The 19,694-nt window shown below is 44.6% G+C and overlaps 1 protein-coding gene across 7 annotated transcripts in view; it reads left to right on the top strand.

Moving 5' to 3' along the window:
* The window catches only part of LOC118395356 (catenin alpha-2), a 697,964-nt gene that overhangs the window by 665,628 nt on the left and 12,642 nt on the right, over nucleotides 1–19,694 (top strand). For all 7 annotated transcript variants that reach the window (XM_052464403.1, XM_052464401.1, XM_052464402.1 and 4 more), the window contains 2 exons: nucleotides 8,407–8,588; nucleotides 12,045–12,150. In XM_052464403.1, the coding sequence (XP_052320363.1) occupies nucleotides 8,407–8,588; nucleotides 12,045–12,150 (288 nt within the window). The remainder of the gene's footprint in view (nucleotides 1–8,406; nucleotides 8,589–12,044; nucleotides 12,151–19,694) is intronic.

Genomic DNA, 19,694 nt, shown 5'->3' with positions numbered 1-19,694 from the left:
GGCCTGTTGTAAGTCAGGTCCTCACCAGACATCACCGTCAACAACGTCGCCTATGGGCACAAACCCACCATCGCTGGACCAGACAGGACTGGCAAAAAGTGCTCTTCACTGACGAGTCGCGGTTTTGTCTCACCAGAGGTGATGGTCGGATTCGCGTTTATCGTCGAAGGAATGAGCATTACACCGAGGCCTGTACTCTGGAGCGGGATCAATTTGGAGGTGGACGGTCGATCATGGTGTGGGGCGGTGTGGCACAGCATCATCACTGACTGTTACTTTTTAACCCCCCTTTGTTCAGGGACACATTATTCCATTCCTGTTAGTCACATGTCTGTGGAACTTGTTCAGTTTATGTCTCAGTTGTTGAATCATTTTATGTTCATTCAAATATTGACATATGTTAAGTTTGCTGAAAATAAACGCAGTTGACAGTGAGAGGACCTTTCTTTTTTTGCTGAGTTTACACGCAAACACACACACAGAGAGACACGCACACACACACACACGAAGCCCCTGATAGGTCAGCCATAAAATTGATCTCGCTAGTGTCTGGGCATTTTATTTCAAATGAAACAAATTAAAGTCATTTCGCGATGCCCCTGCCTGTGAAGAAACCCAGAAAGCGCCGTGTCTAATCCCTGCCGAGCCGTCGAGTGTATTGGCACGTGCTCTATAGGATGGGATTTGCCACTGCGCTAAGCTCCCAAGGCCCGCTCTTGTTGTTATCAGTAAGCAGAGGAAGGGATTTTGGGATAAGTGAATTCTGGAGAGTGGGAGAAGAAGAAAATATTCTCGCCTAGTACCCCCCCCCCCCCACCCCTCCTATTATGACATCCCAATTGGCCCCTGTGCTTCTTTGTAAATCCCCATTGAGAAAGTTTGAGGACTAAGCAAACCTTTAGAGCCGCCATCTTCATGTCATTGACAGTTGGGGTAGATTCCCTATAATTCAGCGGAGGGATTGGAACCAGACCTGTACACTTTTTACAGTAATGGTAAACACTTAATTGATCGAGGTAAGAGGTGACACAGTTAAGCAATAGTTGACCTATTTAAGTAGACTTCATCACAAACCACATATTAAAGTTGGTTTGTCATGTGTATTGTGGGAACTAAATACGATACCAAAACGCAAATTCTCATAAGGCTTCGCTGTTTGGGGTTGTGACTCTCCAATTAGACTCGATACAGGTGTGTGACAGCCGTACAGCCAGAGCTGGCCATGTTGCCAACCTTTTTTTCTACCTCTGCTTTTTGTCTTTGTTGTGTTTGCAGTTGCTTGCTGACCAAGATCCTTTTTATTTCATTTTAGTTGTTGTTTTCACTGTGGTTCACTGTCATTGACTGACACTTCCTGTATCAGTATGAGTAAATGGACTTCCAGTTTCAAGCTAGACCAGGTCTGGTCATAGTCATAGTGCCCCTCATAGTGCCCCCGGAGAAAGGTGAACTTGGTTGGGGAGAACTTCTTTCAACTGCCTGCTTCCCTCTAAAGGGGGTAGCTCAAAATGTCTGCATCCAAAAAAGACTCCACACCCCAAAAGGCTTTGCTGCTGTGACCAAGCTGCAAGTGATGTTGCTGATTGATTTATTAGCAGTGTAGCTCTCCATTTGAACATACTAAGTTAAGGTGTGGAACTAAACAGCCAGCAGGAAACTAGAGACGACTGTACAACCATTAAGGTTAATTGTCAGATCCAACAGAAGATCTCTTTGTTTCTTGGGACCTAGAACTAACATCTCTGTTTTGTCCAAGTTTAAAAGTAAAACATGTTCCGCCATCCACTTCCTTATGTCTGAAACACAGGCTTCCAAGGAGGGCAATTTTGGGGCTTCGCCATGTTTCATCGAAATGTACAGCTGTGTAGCATACGCATAGCAGTGAAAGTTAACATTATGTTTCCGAATTACATCACCAAGAGGTAAAATAGCTAGCATCGCAGTGCTAGCTGTGCCACCAGGGACTCTGGGTTCCCGCCCAGGCTCTGTCGCAGCCGGCCGCAACCGGGAGGTCCGTGGAGCGACGCACAATTGGCCGTGGCATCGTCCGGGTTAGGGAGGGTTTGGCCGGTAGGGATATCCTTGTCTCATCGCGCACCAGCGACTGTGGCAGGCCGGGCGCACTAAATGCTAACCAGGTCGCCAGGTGCACGGTGTTTCCTCCAACACATTGGGCGGCTGGCTTCCGGGTTGGATGCGCACTGTGTTAAGAAGCAGTCTTAGTTGGGTTGTGTTTCGGAGGACGCGTGGCTTTCGACCTTTGTCTCTCCCGAGCCATTACGGGAGTTGTAGCGATGAGACAAGATAGTAACTACTAACAATTGGATACCACGAAATTGGGGAGAAAAGTGGAGAGAAAAAAATAATTATATATATATATAGTGAATAAAATAGTGGCCCTAAAACGGAACCTTGAGGAACACTGAAATGTACAGTTGATTTGTCAGGAAAAACCATCCACAGAGGCAAGCTGATATATTTCCCGACAAATAAGATCTAAACCAGGCCAGAACTTGTCCTTGTAGACCAATTTGGGTTTCCAATCTCTCCAAAAGAATGTGGTGATCGATAGTATCAATAGCAGCACTGAGGTCGAGCAGCGCGAGGACAGACGCAGAGCCTCGGTCTGACGCCATTAACAGGTCATTTACCACCTTCATGAATGCAGTCTCAGTCCTATGATGGGGTCTAAAAACCAGACTGAAGTGTTTCTTATACATTGTTTGCGCAGTGAGTTCGCTGCGCAACAGCTTTTTCTAAGATGTTTGAGAGGGATGGGAGATTTGATAGTTTAACGAGGGGCGATATTTTAGCGCTATAAGAAGATACATTGAAAGGTACGGTTATGTGGTAGTGAAAGTGGGAGTATGGTAGTGTTGAACTCTACCATGTATGTCAATGTATTCCTAGCTCCAAAATGAAGATTAAGTATTGCATTCAGATGTATAGAGGAGTGATGAGAAAACTCAATGAGTCTTTAACAGTTTATCCAGATCCAATACCTTTGTAATACACCTCGGTGTAAGGGTTTGTGCTTCAACAAACACCTTGACAATACATGTACATTACAATACATTAGATTGGTTGACATGGGAAGGTTTCTCGCTCGTCACCACAACCAATAATTGTAGAGGTCACGGTTGAAAACTACTGATGTTTAACATGATGTTTAACAGAGTGATAACCCCTAATATGTTAAAATATGTGGTTTGATCTGGTCAACAACTCAGGTTTCAGAATGTCTTGGTCAGCGACTTCACTGGTGGGGAATTAGCAGCAAAGAGGGATTTCTCTGTCAGCTTGTCCACGGCCGTATTCAGTGTGATTTCTGATCTCTGAACAGGAGTGAGGATTTCAACACAGTACATACATTCTGCTGATTCACACAGTGCATGCATATAATGTAATATATCAAATATACTGGATAAATACACTACCGTTCAAAAGTTTGGGGTCACTCAAGAATGTTCTTGTTTTTGAAAGAAAAGCACATTTTTGGTCAATTAAAATAACATAACATTGATCAGAAATACAGTGTAGACATTGTTAATGTTGTAAATGACTATTGTAGCTGGAAACGTCTCCATAGGCGTGGAATATCTACATAGGCGTACAGAGGCCCATTATCAGCAACCATCTCTCCTGTGTTCCAATGGCACGTTGTGTTAGCTAATCCAAGTGTCTAATTTTAAAAGGCAAATTGATCATTAGAAAACCTCTTTGCAATTATGAAAGCACAGCTGAAAACTGTTGTCCTGATAAAAGAAGGAATAAAACTGGCCTTCTTTAGACTAGTTGAGTATCTGGAGCATCAGCATTTGTGGGTTTGATTACAGGCTCCAAATGGCTAGAAACAAAGACCTTTCTTCTGAAACTCATCAATCTATTCTTGTTCTGAGAAATGAAGGCTATTCCATGCGAGAAATAGCCAAGAACTGGAGATCTCTGTGTACTACTCCCTTCACAGAACAGCGCAAACTGGTCAAACCAGAATAGAAAGAGGAGTGGGAGGCCCCGGTGTGCAACTGAGCAATAGGACAAGTACATTAGTGTCTAGTTTGAGAAAAAGATGCCTCACAAGTCCTCAACTGGCAGCTTCATTAAATAGTACCCGCAAAACAACAGTCTCAATGTCAACAGTGAAGAGGTGACTCCGGGTTGCTGGCCTTCTAGGCAGACTTCCTCTGTCCAGTCTCAATGTCAACAGTGAAGAGGTGACTCCAGGTTGCTGGCCTTCTAGGCAGACTTCCTCTGTCCAGTCTCAACGTCAACAGTGAAGAGGTGACTCCGGGTTGCTGGCCTTCTAGGCAGACTTCCTCTGTCCAGTCTCAACGTCAACAGTGAAGAGGTGACTCCAGGTTGCTGGCCTTCTAGGCAGACTTCCTCTGTCCAGTCTCAACGTCAACAGTGAAGAGGTGACTCCGGGTTGCTGGCCTTCTAGGCAGACTTCCTCTGTCCAGTCTCAACGTCAACAGTGAAGAGGTGACTCCGGGTTGCTGGCCTTCTAGGCAGACTTCCTCTGTCCAGTCTCAACGTCAACAGTGAAGAGGTGACTCCGGGTTGCTGGCCTTCTAGGCAGACTTCCTCTGTCCAGTCTCAACGTCAACAGTGAAGAGGTGACTCCGGGTTCCTGGCCTTCTAGGCAGACTTCCTCTGTCCAGTCTCAACGGCAACAGTGAAGAGGTGACTCCGGGTTGCTGGCCTTCTAGGCAGACTTCCTCTGTCCAGTCTCAACGTCAACAGTGAAGAGGTGACTCCGGGTTGCTGGCCTTCTAGGCAGACTTCCTCTGTCCAGTCTCAACGTCAACAGTGAAGAGGTGACTCCGGGTTTCTGGCCTTCTAGGCAGACTTCCTCTGTCCAGTCTCTATGTTCTTTTGCCCGTCTTAAAATGTTCTTCTTATTGGCCAGTCTGAGATATGGCTTTTTCTTTGCAACTCTGCCTAGAAGGCCAGCATCCCGGAGTCGCCTCTTCACTGTTGACGTTGAGCCTGGTGTATAGTTAAGAAACGTTTGTTTTTGTTTTCTGTTACAAAACATTTTGCTACGGCGTGCATTAATGAATAGACCCCATGCTCACAATCCACCTGCCTCCGCTCTGCTGGCACCCCGTATAATTAGTGAATAAAAGATGTGGCGGGAAGGGAATTCTAACGTCTGACCCCTGACCGTGGGGTCCGTGGTGCTGAGCCGAGCCGCAATTGCCCTTCGCAACTGTCTGGGGGAGGGTGGGTGGTGTCGCTCACGGTCGGGATGGGGTCGTCTCTCTCTCTCGCTGTATGCACTAACCTGTCGCGATTGATTCCACTCGGGAGTTTCATACAGGACTTCCTCCCACCTGCCCTCTGTTTGGCTACTCAGTCTCACGTTAAATGCGATATTTAACAGAGCGTGTCTGTATTCAGTGTCTATGAAGAGTGCTACAGGATAAAGCTTCCCCTGAGGATTTTCCCTCTTCACTTGTAATTTTGGTTCCTGTTGGGTTTAATTACAGACTAACACTGTGCCGTGTGTTTAAGTTTAACCTACCACTGTTCTCACCCACCCATGTTGTTGTTTATGAATAGGATAGGCGGCACGCTGTATCGTGTGTGTTTTGGCTCAGAGCAGCTGAACGAAATCTAGCTACACTCAACACTGTTGGGGTTAGGTTTGTTTATGTGTTTGCATTGCTTTAAACAGAGAGGAAGAGGCAAAGTGAGAGGGATAACCCGGGCCAAAATCTGTCTAGTCCAGCAGGTGGCGTTTGCATGGAGGTAAATGAGTGTAGAATGTGGTCAACAAAAATGTAATGGCTTATTTGCTACATGAGTTTATTTGATTTATCGATTATACGTTTTGTAATACTTAGGTTGTAATACGAGTGTACTGATATAAGTAGGACATGTGACACCCCGGCAACTTTGAGAAAAAACACTTTATATCGGAGTTGTGCTTTTAGTGCTATCTGGGATCCGTGGGATGTTCATACCCTAACCCTTACCTTAACCATAACCAGTTACTTTAACCATTTGAAATATCAACTTCAATCGAGTAGGGACGTCCCAAGGATCCCGGTTAGCAAGGACGGTTGTGGTTGTTCACACGGGTATCTGCTCTCTCATTGGCTAGAATGGTCCCACCTGATCTTGCACCCTCCCGACTGCCTTCTATTTTTAAAGATATCTATTGTAATTGTTAGAGCGACCAATGGAGTATGTGGTCAATATAATGGAACATCTGTGCTTTACATCAGTGATTCTCCAACCGCTCCTTGGGGACCCCAGCCGTTTCACAATTTTGTTTTAGCCCTGAACAAGCTCATCTAATTAATCTAATTAGTTGACAAGTTGAATCAGGTGTGCTAGCTCTGGAATAGATAAAATACATGGAACGGCTGGGGGTCCCTGAGGAGAGGTTTGAGAACCACTGCTTTAAACTACTACTCAAACGCCAGCCTGAGGCATGTAAACGTGGGCACTTGCCCAATTCCTTTCTCCTTGACTCCTTGCCTCGCGTCCTCTCTCCTTGCCTCCTTCTCAAACCCCATTGGAGGAGAGAGAGAGGGTGCGAGGGGAAGGTCCTTGGATCTTCACCGCCAATGCGTTTTCAAGAACCTTGTGAGGAGAGAGAGGACGCAAGGAATCTCGAAAATACTAACTGGTCCAGCTTGCTCCGAAACAGAAACCAAGCAGGGCTCCGCTGGTGAAATAGTTCCACTTGGGCAGCAATACCAAACATATAATATCTGGCTCCGAGACTGTAGAGAGGGAGTGATCAGTAGGGTGACATCTGGTGCTGTGTGATGAGATAGCAGTGTCTGATGACACCTAAAACAGCTTTGTGCCCCTCTCTGCATCTCTCTCACGCTTTCTCTCCTTCCGTCCTGAGCTACTTTAAGAGAGGAAGACGAGTCATTTGTGGTTGTTATTCTCTTCCTCACACCTCCATGGAGGGATGGGTGAAAGGTGATACCCGCTCACACTGAGCTCATCCTGCCGGTCACCCCCACACACCAGCTTTGCTGTGAAAGGAATGTGGGAGGGACGTAGACAGACGGAGGAGAGAGAGGAGAGGGGATAAAATGAAGCAGAGTGGGGAAGTCATGCTTTATAAAGACATTCTACGTGGTCTAAGGAAGAGTTTGAAGGCTGTGCCTGGAAACCTGTCATCAAAACCTTGCTTTCAAGGTTTCTACCTCACATCTCCTCCATTGAGCTTGGAGAGGGAGGCGAGGAATCGAGGAAACAAGACAGAGTAGGAAATCATTAAGCATAGAGTTTACACTGTTAAAAGTTAAATCTCAGCAGACCTAAATATCTTATGAGTGATAACTCACTTACATTTTTATTTTTTCTTACCAAGCTACATTTTCTAACGTCAGTGGCAGATAGTTTTGCTTATTTTAACCTAAAAAAGGCTTCATACAAGTAATTTATCTTATTTCAAGATTTTTTTCAAGATATTTGACCTTTAATAAGAAAATTAAGCTAAAATATCAAAATATCTTGAAATATGATACATTACTTGTATTAAGCCTTTTTAAGGTTAAAATAAGAAGAAGAAATCTGCCAATGATGTTAGATAATTTAGCTTGGTAAGAACAAGTACACATTTTAAGTGAATTATCACTCAATATGTACATATTTAGGCTTGCTTTGATTTCACCTTTTTTCAGTGTTTGGAGGGTAAGGTTAAAAACAATATCATCCATGCAATGGATCCTTCATCTTTCCTTCTCAAATCAATAGTACAAAACGAATAGTGCCCGACTTACTTTTCTCCCCTGCACTCACCTCAGAACGTTGAACAAATACATTATTCATTGACTGGCATGAGAAGTAAAGTAATTAGACATTTATCTCCCAAATAATATCGGAGCCTCTACTGCACTTGGTGACCTTGCCTAGAGATTTATGTCATCTCAGACCTGCCTCGAATGGCTATGGCAAGAGAAGCACAGAGTGTTCTCACGGCAAAACGAGCCGAGGAAGGGATTCTTCTCTTCACAAGTATAAGATGTCAAGGGGTTTTAGGAGCGCTGGTTGATTAATCGTCAAGTTTATAACTTTATTCGGAAACCTTTCGGGAGGGCAAAGTCAAACTCTTAACGCAATATCTATTCTCGTTGAGTATACTCAGGACTATAGGCTCCTCAAGGTGGCAGCCAGCTAAATATTTGAAGGGCAATTGATGCTTAATCTTTGGTATTTCTTGTGTCATGGTAAGCCTTTTCACTGCCAGTGTTTAATTGTTTGATTATTCCTTCTCTCTCTCCACTCCTTCTCTTCCTCCTCAATCTACTCTTCCCCCCTTTCTCCCACTTCCTCTTCTCCCTGTGTGTTTCACTACTCATCCTCTCTTTTTGACTCCACTACTCAACCTTCCTCTACTTCCCCCCTACATCTTCCTCCTCCTGCCCCTCTCAGGCCATCATGGCCCAGCTGCCTCAGGAGGAGAAGGCGAAGATCGCCGAGCAGGTGGAGAGCTTCCGGCAGGAGAAGTGCAAGCTGGACGCCGAAGTGGCCAAGTGGGACGACAATGGCAACGACATCATCGTCCTTGCCAAGCAGATGTGCATGATCATGATGGAGATGACGGACTTCACCAGGTGCAGTTACAATGTGGCTAAAGAGAACCTAGTTGAAGTGACTGGTAGTACTTATGAATGTCAATGTAATAATTACAATGATATAGATTTACTAGAACGGGTGTCACCATTCAAGTCAACAGGTTTGTTATGTTGTGGACCGGTGGCTATTTGGAAATGTTGCATAACAATACCATGTCAGCTATATTTGAGTCTACCCATTAGTTTACCAGTAAAATTGCCGTGGACAGAGGCTCTGTGTTACCCATTCTAGTAATTATATTTATATGGTAGATCAATTCCCTGAAACCAATAGCACACCTCAACAGGGCACATCTTTGTGGAATATTTAGACTTTCGGAATGTAGTGAAAGAAACATGTAACAAACAACTGAAGTTTAGCGGGAACTGGAATACGCTGTCGATCCAGAGCAACCCAAACATGTTAATTTGGTGAAATGTCTGGTAAGTATGCATGCCATGGAAGAACTGGGACATTTTCAGCTTTCAGGAATTGTGTACAGATCCCTGCGAAATGGGGTCATGCTGAAACATGAGGTGATGGTGGCGGATGAATGGCACGACAATGGGCCTCGGGATCTCTTCATGGTATCTCTGTGCATTGAAATTGTCATTGATAAAATGCAATTTTGTTTGTTGTCCGTAGCTTATACCTGCCCATACCATAAACCTCCGCCACCATGGGGCACTCTGTTCACAACGTTGACACCCACACGACGCCATACATGTGGTCTGCAATTGGGAGGGCGGTTGAATGTACTGCCAAATTCTCTAAAACTACATTTTTCTAAAACGACATTGGAGTCAGCTTATGGTAGAGAAATTAATATTCAATTCTCTGGCAACAGCTCTGGTGGACATTCTTGCATTCAGCATGCCAATTGCATGCTCTCTCAAAACTTGAGACATCTGTGGCATTGTGTTGTGTGTCAAAACTGAACATTCAGTGTGGCCTTGTAGTGTCCCCCAGCACAAGGTGCACCTGTGTAATGATCATGCTGTTTAATCAGCCTCTTGGTATGCCACACCTGTCAAGGGGATGGATTATCTTGGCAAATGAGAAATGCTCACTAACAGGGATGTAAACAAATGTGTGCACAACATTTGAGAGAAATAAGCTATTTGTGCATACAGAACGTTTTATTTCAGCTCAAGGAACACGGGACCAGCACTTTTCATGTTTCATTATTTATTTTTGATCAGAGTAGTATTTTACATGCTCCTTACCTTGGAAAAGCTGTTGTTTATCCCTATCCCTGGATACATCAAAAGGCTTGTTCAATTTCCCCCTTTTGAATGGAACAATCCCCTTTGTTGTGCTAATGGCTTGCCATGTTCTGTTGTTCCCAGTTCCTAGCCATGCTAATGCTTCCTTTGTGCATCCATTTGAATTTAAGCATTACTAGTTATGGGTGTGAATAGTATCGGTATGGGTAGGATCAGCAACCACACACAGGCAACTCACTTCGCTACACTAGGCTGTCCGGGCTTTTCGTCACAGCCAAAACACTAACGCAAATCAAATCAAACCCACCTGATTCAACAACTCAGCAAATAAAGAAGTCCTTGATTGGATGAATCAGGTGCTTTCGCGGCTAGGCTGGAATAAATCAAAATCCAGGCCCTGCTATTGGTCAGGATAGCGGGTGTGAGCTGGGAATAGGCTGTGTAGACCAGCAGCAGCTGTCTACCTTTACACATTGTTATTTAGTAGACTAACAGAGGTCCAACAGTCTTGTATTCCCATTGAGTCAGATTGAATATCTTGTAGCCAAACCAGGATGAGTGTGATCCTGTGTGGTGTTTACAGTGTGGATGTTGATGTTCTCTGGGAGGCAACAGCTTTTCTCCGAGCCCCCACCATCTGTATATCATGTCATAGCTAGCCCTGTGCTGAACCCAATGTTCCTATTCCAAGGCATGGCACTATGATTCAGTGGACAGAATATGCGAGCTGTACAGAGCTCAACAAGGGGAAGATGTTATGTGTTCTTCCCAAATGCCACTCTATTCCCCATATAGTGCACTACGTTTGACCAAACCGCCGTGGGGAATAGGGTGCCATTTGGGATGCATCCATGCAGTTTGATAATGACGAACGATCATGGATGTGGTGTGTTGGCGATGATTACACTGCTTTAGTCAAGTGACCCTTGTGGTGACATTTGTGGAATTGGCAAATATAATGTCGCCATGCAAATCTGATAACCAAATGGCAACCTATGCCCTATGTGGTGGACTACTTTTGACCAGATCTCCATGGGTCCTTCTCCAACGTAGTGCACTATGTAAGGAATTGGGTGCCGTTTGAGACTCAGCCAATGACACATCATGCATGGATTCACAAATGCCCAATTACCGTGATGTCAGCCAATATAAGTGACTACTGCTGTAAAGTCAGTTTGTTTTTTCAGTCAGTGGGGGTGCCTGACATCCTACAGCTAGGAAACTACATGAGCCAGGCAACACCAGTAGAGAAGTGATGCCATACTTTGGTTAAACCGTAGGCTAAGGGCTCTATTCAGTCTGATCCGCTTCAGCCGACATCCGAATAGCGGTTGTGTTTGACGTGGCTCCCGGCATTATGACAAAGCTGACATTGCCGTTGGCTGCACAGAGTCGCAACAACAGAAATCCCGTCCCGTCTTGTGTAAGTTTGAACGCTGGAATGTGAGATGTAATCTACACCCCCATTAGGATGATAGAAGTCATTATTTTCCCTGAATGATTTTTTCAATTTGAGCGTAATTATTTCGATATAGATTAGCCTGCACTTTCTGGTTCTGAACTTCTAACGCGAGTGGGGCGGTTGTGGCTTCTTGACAGTGATCGCAAGAGCAGCTGCTCACCAATTTGACGGCTCCAACGCAGTTCCACCTCAGACACCGCCAAAACATCAGCTGTGTGGGCGTCTGCTGTCACCGGTTAACGCCCAATCTGATAGAATTTAGGCCTAGATCCAATCTAACCTGTTACCAGATCTATTATAGCCCTGCCAACTCCATTGCCATTATTGTCTAACCTGTTACCAGATCTATTGTGGCCTTGCCAACTCCATTGCTGTTATTGTCAAGACAATTCCATAAGGAGTTGGCAAGAGAGCAGAAACAGACTGGCACCAATGCTGATGAGCTTTGAGAAAGACCTATGTTGACAGCTTTCAGCTTACTAATGACAGAGCACCATGATTTGAGAATACATTTCTAGTTGCAGCCCACGTTTTGTTTTTTTGGGGGGCATTGTGATCTTTTTTTTCAGTTTTAGGAAGATTACAACTGGAGTTTGTATCTTATGCATTATTCATTAGTGGCAAAGTGTCTAGTGAATATAAAATGGAGCTTTTAATCTGTTAATATCAGGTATTTCAGATAGTGTTTGCTGTCTGCAGTTTGATTTATTTTTTTAAACGTTGAACTTTCAACATAATAAGTCCTGTTTCCCTGTGTTCCACACCAGAGGCAAAGGGCCCCTGAAGAACTCCTCTGATGTCATTAACGCCGCCAAGAAGATTGCAGAGGCAGGCTCCAGGATGGACAAACTGGCCCGCGCCGTCGCCGACCAGGTAACACTTACCCCAGTTATGTGTATGTGTATCTGTGTTCAGGATAGATCCCCTTTCAGGATTTTGAAATTCAACAGAGGACAGCATTTTTTTGGGGGGCCAGTTGTTTGTTAAAATCCCGATTGGCGCAGCGGTCATCTGCATCGCAGTGCTTAAGGTGTCACTACAGACCCGGGTTCAATCCCAGGCTGTGTCACAGCTGGCCGTGTCTTGGAGACCCATGAGCCGAGATTTCCTTGTCCCATCGCGCTCTAGCAACTCTTGTGGAGGGCCGGGGCGCATGCATGCAGATGTACAGTGTTTCCTCCGACACATTGGTGTGGCTGGCTTCCGGGTCAAAAGAAGTGCTACGTAGGGAATACGGTGCCATTTGGGACGCAACCTTAGTGGGTTTGTTTGTGGGCAGCAATGGATCTGGGCACAGTGGGCTGTCTTGGCGCGGTGCTGTCCGTCCCAATGGGACTTCCTTGTACTGTGAGAGGAGCAGGGAGCTAGGGGCTTTGTCTGTGTCTTTAATCTAATTAGTGGCGCTGAGGTGTTGCATCCATTCATTATCAGATGAGTACCCTCTCCAAAACGCGCTGACAGTCTATTTTCAATATCGAATCAATCAAAGCGGCTGCTCCTCCTGGCTGGGGAAGATAAAGGGAGAACGGGGTAGAGAGGTGTGTGTCTGTGTGTGTGTGTGTGTGTGTGTCTGTCTATCTGGGTTTGTTAGTACTTAATAGTAGCACTTCAGGTAATACATGATCTGCCTCTTCATTTTCATCCGTCCTGAATAAGCTGTGAGAATTAGCCTCATGTAGCCTCATGCACAAAGACTTGTTGATTCATTAGGACTCCGTGTTCTTCTTCCTGGTGTTGTCAGAACTACTGTGTGTAATACTCAGAGAGAGCTGCGCTATTACAATCAGTCTGACGACATTCAAATGAAGAGGACGTTAGTGCAGCAGTGGTGGCTGGTGGCACTTTATATCAGAGGAAGACTCATAGTAATGGCTGCGATAGAATACATGGAATAGTATTAAACACATGGTTTCCTTGTGTTTGACACCATAGCATTCACTCACCAGTATCCTATGTGTTGCAGAAGGCAGAGCAGTGTGCTTGTTGGCCCGAGTCTTGGGGTGTGTGTGTGTGTGTGTGTGTGTGTGTGTGTGTGTGTGTGTGCGTGTGCGCGTGCGCGTGCGCGTGCGCGTGCACGTGCGTGTGTGCGTGCGTGTGTGCCATATTTGAAGAAACACACAGAGCTGCTGGCTAGTGTGTTGTTGAACCGTGGCCCCGAACCGTTCACTCTGCAAGCAGGGCTGGGTTGGAGTCAGGCGGTGAATATCTGTCATATAGCAAATCACTGGCAGCCTACCCTCGGACTGAATCAACAAACGCTGAAACTGAGCAGGTGGCTTGCCATTTTTAATTTCGCCTTTAAACGATTCTTTGACTGGTGTTTGCTGAATATTCACAGCCTTCTGTTGCCCTCCTCTCATGCTAGATGATGAGTGTGCGTGTGAAATGACACCCTATTCCTTATATGCAGTAGTGAACTACTTTGACCAGAGCTTTATGGGAACCCATTAGGCTCTGGTCAAAAGTAGTGCACTATATAAGGAATAGGGTGCCATTTTGGATGAACCCTCATTCTGCAATGTTATGCTGCTCAGCAAGAGGGGCCTGATTTTCTCCCAATTTAAACAGGGATTTGTTGTAAGAGTATTTCTGTGTGGAGCAATGTGATACACACATCATCCAGGTACAACATACCGTAAATGTGTATCAACATATTCAAACATTTAAGAGTTTGCTTTTATCGTCAAATTGAAGGATTATTTGATCTTGAGTTTCTCTGGCAAGCCACTGTGTTTTTCAGATCTAGTCTAATTCCACACCGCCTTTCATAATATAACCTACGACAAATAACTGTCGTACCTTTTATGCCTTGTTTTTCAAGAGGACAAGTATTTTGCATTCACACATTGCTGTACCATTAACCTGTGGCTGAAGGACGCAGTCAGGCGTGACAGGGGGATTGAAGCGCGCACCTGTGTGTGTGTGTGTGTGTGTGTGTGTGTGTGTGTGTGTGTGTGTGTGTGTGTGTGTGTGTGTGTGTGTGTGTGTGTGTGTGTGTGTGTGTGTATGTGTGTGTGTGTGTGTGTGTGTGTGTGTGTGTGAGTGTGAGATTGAAGCTTTGCGGTGCCACAGTAGGACAGGTCTCTCAAGTAGCAACCCTTATTGACGCGCTCCACGTCAAACCCTATTGAAGAGCATGGGAAGAGCAGTCTGTCAGTCTGACAGTTCTGCGAGATGGATGGGAGATTGAGGGGGAGGTGTGTGTGTGAGAGAGAGAGATAGTCGGGGGGGGGGGTCTTAAAGGGAAATTTCATTGCGGTTCTATTGCACCGTGTATGTTATTAACATCTCATATGTGTCACAAACGTGACTAGCTTGACTTGTGGTGGTATCGACAATGCTCTGATATTGTCCGAATCTATCACCGGATTGTACTGTACTGGACACAACACGTGTAAAACGAGACCTGACGTTGCTAGCTAGCCACCGACAGCAAAACAACCTACTCGTTTGTCATCTACCATCCTGAGTCCTGGTAGATGGCTGCTTGCTGGTCTCGCACTTATTTTTCTCACTGTCTCAATGCATATTTCTGCGCCAATAAATAGGACTGTATGGTCCTATGTAAAAGAACATCAATGTTTCGTAATCCAGCTCTTTTTGGAAAGGGGAAACAGAAAGCAGCCATGGTGGCTAATAGACCGTGCATGGTAACATAGCTCCGGTGAACCTGTAAACTAGTATAGTACCTCACCCATTTTTAGAAAGCCTGCCTTCGAGGGTGGGAACAAGGAAGTATGGCCCCCCAGATAGGAACACCGTTGAGACTAGTCCAATGGCTCTATTGAACAAGGACAACTATATCTACTCGCTGCCAGGCGTGATCGGTGAAACACAAAGGCCAGAATAATTGCTACAAAACATGACTCATTCCTTTTTTGATCATACAGCAGGCAGGTTACTGTATAATAATGTCTGAAACACCTGTCATCACTCATGATTCTGTAAGTAGACTGGAATTACAGTAATGTCTAGTGCTGAAATTTCCCTTTAAATATTCTGCTAAGAGAAGCACGTGGCATGGCATTACCTCAAGGCAGCTCGCACCATTTCACCACAGAGTAAAGAATAGGAGGATGGAGGGGTGCCTCTTTCTCCTCGTCTCTCACTATTCTCCTTTTGCTGTCATCTCTTTCCCTCTAATCTTCATCTGCTTATTTCTCTCTCTCTTTACTCTTCTGTGTCTATCTTCCACCCCCCCCTCTCTTGTTCTCTCTCTTTCTTCCTCCACTGGGGTTGTTTCTTAAAACATGAAGCCCACGGCGTACCAGCAGCTCAGGCCTATGCGTAGACCAGGGAAACTTGCCAAATGTTCTACCTGCTGGGAACCCGCTGTGCTACTGCCTACCATAGAGATGGGAGGACAATGTACAGTCGTGGCCAAATGTTTTGAGAATGACACAAATATTAATTCTCACAAAGTCTGCTGTCTCAGTTTATATGATGGCAATGTGCATATACTCCATAATGTTATGAAGAGTGATCAGATGAATTGCAATTAATTGCGAAGTCCCTCTTTGCCATGCAAATTAACTGAATCCCCCCCAAAACATTTCCACTGCATTTCAGCCCTGCCACAAAAGGACCTGCTGACATCATGTCAGTGATACTCTCGCTAACACAGGTGTGAGTGTTGACGAGGGCAAGGCTGGAGATCACTCTATCATGCTGATTGAGTTTGAATAACAGACTGGAAGCTTCAAAAGGAGGGTGGTGCTTAGAATCATTGTTCTTCCTCTGTGAAACATGGTTTCCTGCACGAAACACGTGCCGTCCTCATTGCTTTGCACAAAAAGGGCTTCACAGGCAACGATATTGCTGCCAGTAAGATTACACCTAAATCAACCATTTATCGGATCATCTAGAACTTCAAGGAGAGCGGTTCAATTGTTGTTAAGAAGGCTTCAGAGAGCCCAAGAAAGTCCAGCAAGTGCCAGGAACGTCTCCTAAAGTTGATTCAGCTGCAGGATCAGGGCACCACCAGTACAGAGCTTGCTCAGGAATGCCAGCAGGCAGGTGTGAGTGCATCTGCACAGTGAGGCAAAGACTTTTGGAGGATGGTCTGGTGTCAAGAAGGGCAGCAAAGAAGCCACTTCTCTCCAGGAATAACATCAGGGACAGACTGATATTCTGCAAAAGGTACAGGGATTGGACTGCTGAGGACTGGGGTAAAGTCATTTTCTCTGATGAATCCCCTTTCTGATTGTTTGGGGCATCTGGAAAAAAGCTTGTCCGGCTCTGAGAAGACAAGGTGAACACTACCATCAGTCCTGTGTCGTTCTCCCTCACCAACAGTAATGCATCCCTTCCGTCTTCAAGAGGCCATTCATTTCTGTGGCTGTTCCACTGGATTCATAAATCAGTGAATGCATTCAACTGAGACCTCGCTCAGCCAAGGGATGCTCAACAGTGGACTCACTCACAATTTTACCTAAGAACACAGCCATGAATAAAGAATGGTAACAACACATCCTCCGAGAGCAACTTCTCCCAACCATCCAGGAACAGTTTGGTAATGAACGATGCCTTTTCCAGCATGATGGAGCACCTTGCCATAAGGCAAAAGTGATAACTAGGAACAAAACATTGATATTTTGGGTCCATGGCCAGGAAACTTCCCAGACCTTAAACCCATTGAGAACTTGTGGTCAATCCTAAAGAGGTGGGTGGACAAACAAAAACCCACTAATTCTGACAAACTCCAAGTATTGATTATGCAAGAATGGGCTGCCATCAGTCAGGATGTGGTCCAGAAGTTAATTGACAGCATGCCAGGGTGGATTGCAGAGGTCTTGAAAAAGGAGGGTCAACACTGCAAATATTGACTCTTTGCATCAACTTCATGTAATTGTCAATAAAAGCCTTTCACACTTATGAAATGCTTATAATTATACTTCAGTATTCTATAGTAACATCTGACAAAAATATCTAAAGATACTGAGGCAGCAAACTTTGTGAAAATTAATATTTTTGTCATTCTCAAAATGTTGGGTCACGACTGTATGTATCCAAAATTGAACCCTAATCCCCTATTTAGTGCATTTCTTTCGACTAGGGCCCATAGGGTTATGGGTCAAAAGCAGTGAACTATACAGCAAATAGGGTTCCATTTAGGATGCAGACTTGGTCAGGTGGGGTTGAAGAGAACTCAAGGCATGGTCATTTCCTAGGACCCCCTGCCAAGACACATTAAAAGGCCATTGTCAGGAGACCACGGAATCACAGAGAGAGTGTACTATGTAGAGGAATAGGGAAGCATTAGGGGGTGCAGATTAGGAGCATACTGACATTGATTATAATATGTATGTAATTATTCATATTTGTGTTGCCGCTCTATCCATGTACAGTTGAAGTCGGAAGTTTACTTACACCTCAGCCAAATACATTTAAACTCAGTTTTTCACAATTCCTGACATTTAATCCTAGTAAAACTGCCCTGTCTTAGGTCAGTTAGGATCACCACTTTGTTTTAAGAATGTGAAATGTCAGAATAATAGTAGAGGTAAGGATTTATTTCAGCTTTCATTTCTTTCATCACATTCCCAGTTGGTCAGAAGTTTGCATGCACTCAATTAGTATTGGGTAGCATTGCCTTTACATTGTTTAACTTGGGTCAAATTTTTTGGGTTGCCTTCCACAAGCGTCCCACAATAAGTTGGATGAATTGTGGCCCATTCCTCCTGAGAGAGCTGGTGAAACTGAGTCAGGCTTGTAAGGCCTCCTTGCTCGCACACACTTTTTCAGTTCTGCCCACAAATTTTCTATGGGATTTAGGTCAGGGCTTTGTGATGGCCACTCCAATACCTTTACTTTGTTGTCCTTAAGCTGTTTTGCTACAACTAGTATGCTTGGGGTCATTGTCCATTTGGAAGACCCATTTGCGAGCAAGCTTTAACTTCCTGACTGATGTCTTGAGATGTTGCTTCAATATATCCACATAATTTTCTTTCATCATGATGCCATCTATTTTGTGAAGTGCACCAGTCATTCCTGGTGCAAACCACCCCCACAACATGATGCTGCCACCCCCGTGCTTCATGTTTGGGATGGTGTTCTGCGGCTTGCAAGCCTACCCCCTTTTTCCTCCAAACGTAACAATGGTCATTATGGCCAAACATTTTTTTTTGTTTCGTCAGATCAGAGGACATTTCTCCAAAAAGTTTGATCTTTGTCCCCATGTGCAGTTGCAAACCGTATTCTAGCTTTTTTTAATGGCGGTTTTGGAGCAGTGGCTTCTTCCTTGCTGGTTATGTCAATATAGGACTCGTTTTACTGTGGATATAGATCATTTTGTACCTGTTTCCTCCAGCATCTTCACAAGGTCCTTTGCTGTTGTTCTGGATGGATTTGTACTTTTCGCACCGAAGTACGTTCATCTCTAGGAGACAGAACGAGTCTCCTTCCTGAGTGGTATGACGGCTGCTTGGTCCCATGGTGTTGATACTTGCGTACTATTGTTTGTACAGATGAACGTGGAAATTGCTCCCAAGGGTGAACCAGACTTGTGGAGGTCTACCATTTTTTCTGAGGTCTTGGCTGATTTCTTTTGATTTCACCGGATGTCATGCAAAGAGTTTGAAGGTAGGCCTTGAAATACATCCACAGGTACACCTCCAATTGACTCAAATGATGTCAATTAGCCTATCAGAAGCTTCTAAAGCCATGACTTAATTTTCTGTAATTTTCCAAGCTGTTTAAAGGCACAGTCAACTTAGTGTATGTAGACGTCTGACCCACTGGAATTGTGATACAGTGAATTACAAGTGAAATAATCTGTTTGTGAACATTTGTTGGAAAAATGACTTGTATCATTCACAAAGTAGATGTCCTAACTTACCTGCCAAAACTATAGTCTGTTAACAAGAAATGTGTGGAGTGGCTGAAAAACGAGTTTTAATGACTCCAACATAAGTTTATGTAAACTTCCGACTTCAACTGTATTTATTGTATTAGATTGTGTCCTTATGGGCCCTGGTCAAAAGTAAGGCACTATATAGGGAATAGGGTGCCATTTGTGAAGCAGGCAGAGTCATGGGCGCGAGCTCTGTTTTTTTCCACATGCCTGATTATAAATGCAACACACCATCAATATAGAGGTGTGATTTAGTGATGCTTTTGTGTTTGTGTGTGGGTTCTGACAGAGCTTTGCCCCCTGGTTTAATAACAGAAGTCCTGCTGCTGAGTCACCCATGCAGAGAGGCTGATTTATTTCAGGTCTAATTATGCAAAAACAAAATGGCTTCTTCCTTCCTATTGAAATAAAGTTTCCACTAGCCTTGAATCCAAACTGGATAGAGCGCAATAGATCAGTTTTGTTTCCAAGCTGGAATTCCACTCTAACTGGAGAAGAAGAGAGGAATTCTAGCCTGTAATCCAAACTGAATAGCAACATGGTTTCACTACATTCAGTTTGTATT

Source organism: Oncorhynchus keta, chromosome 16 (genome assembly GCF_023373465.1).
Source record: "Oncorhynchus keta strain PuntledgeMale-10-30-2019 chromosome 16, Oket_V2, whole genome shotgun sequence".
Classification (NCBI taxonomy): Eukaryota; Metazoa; Chordata; class Actinopteri; order Salmoniformes; family Salmonidae; genus Oncorhynchus; species Oncorhynchus keta.
Note: the sequence above shows the minus strand (reverse complement) of the source record. Positions and strands in the feature narration are given on the sequence as shown.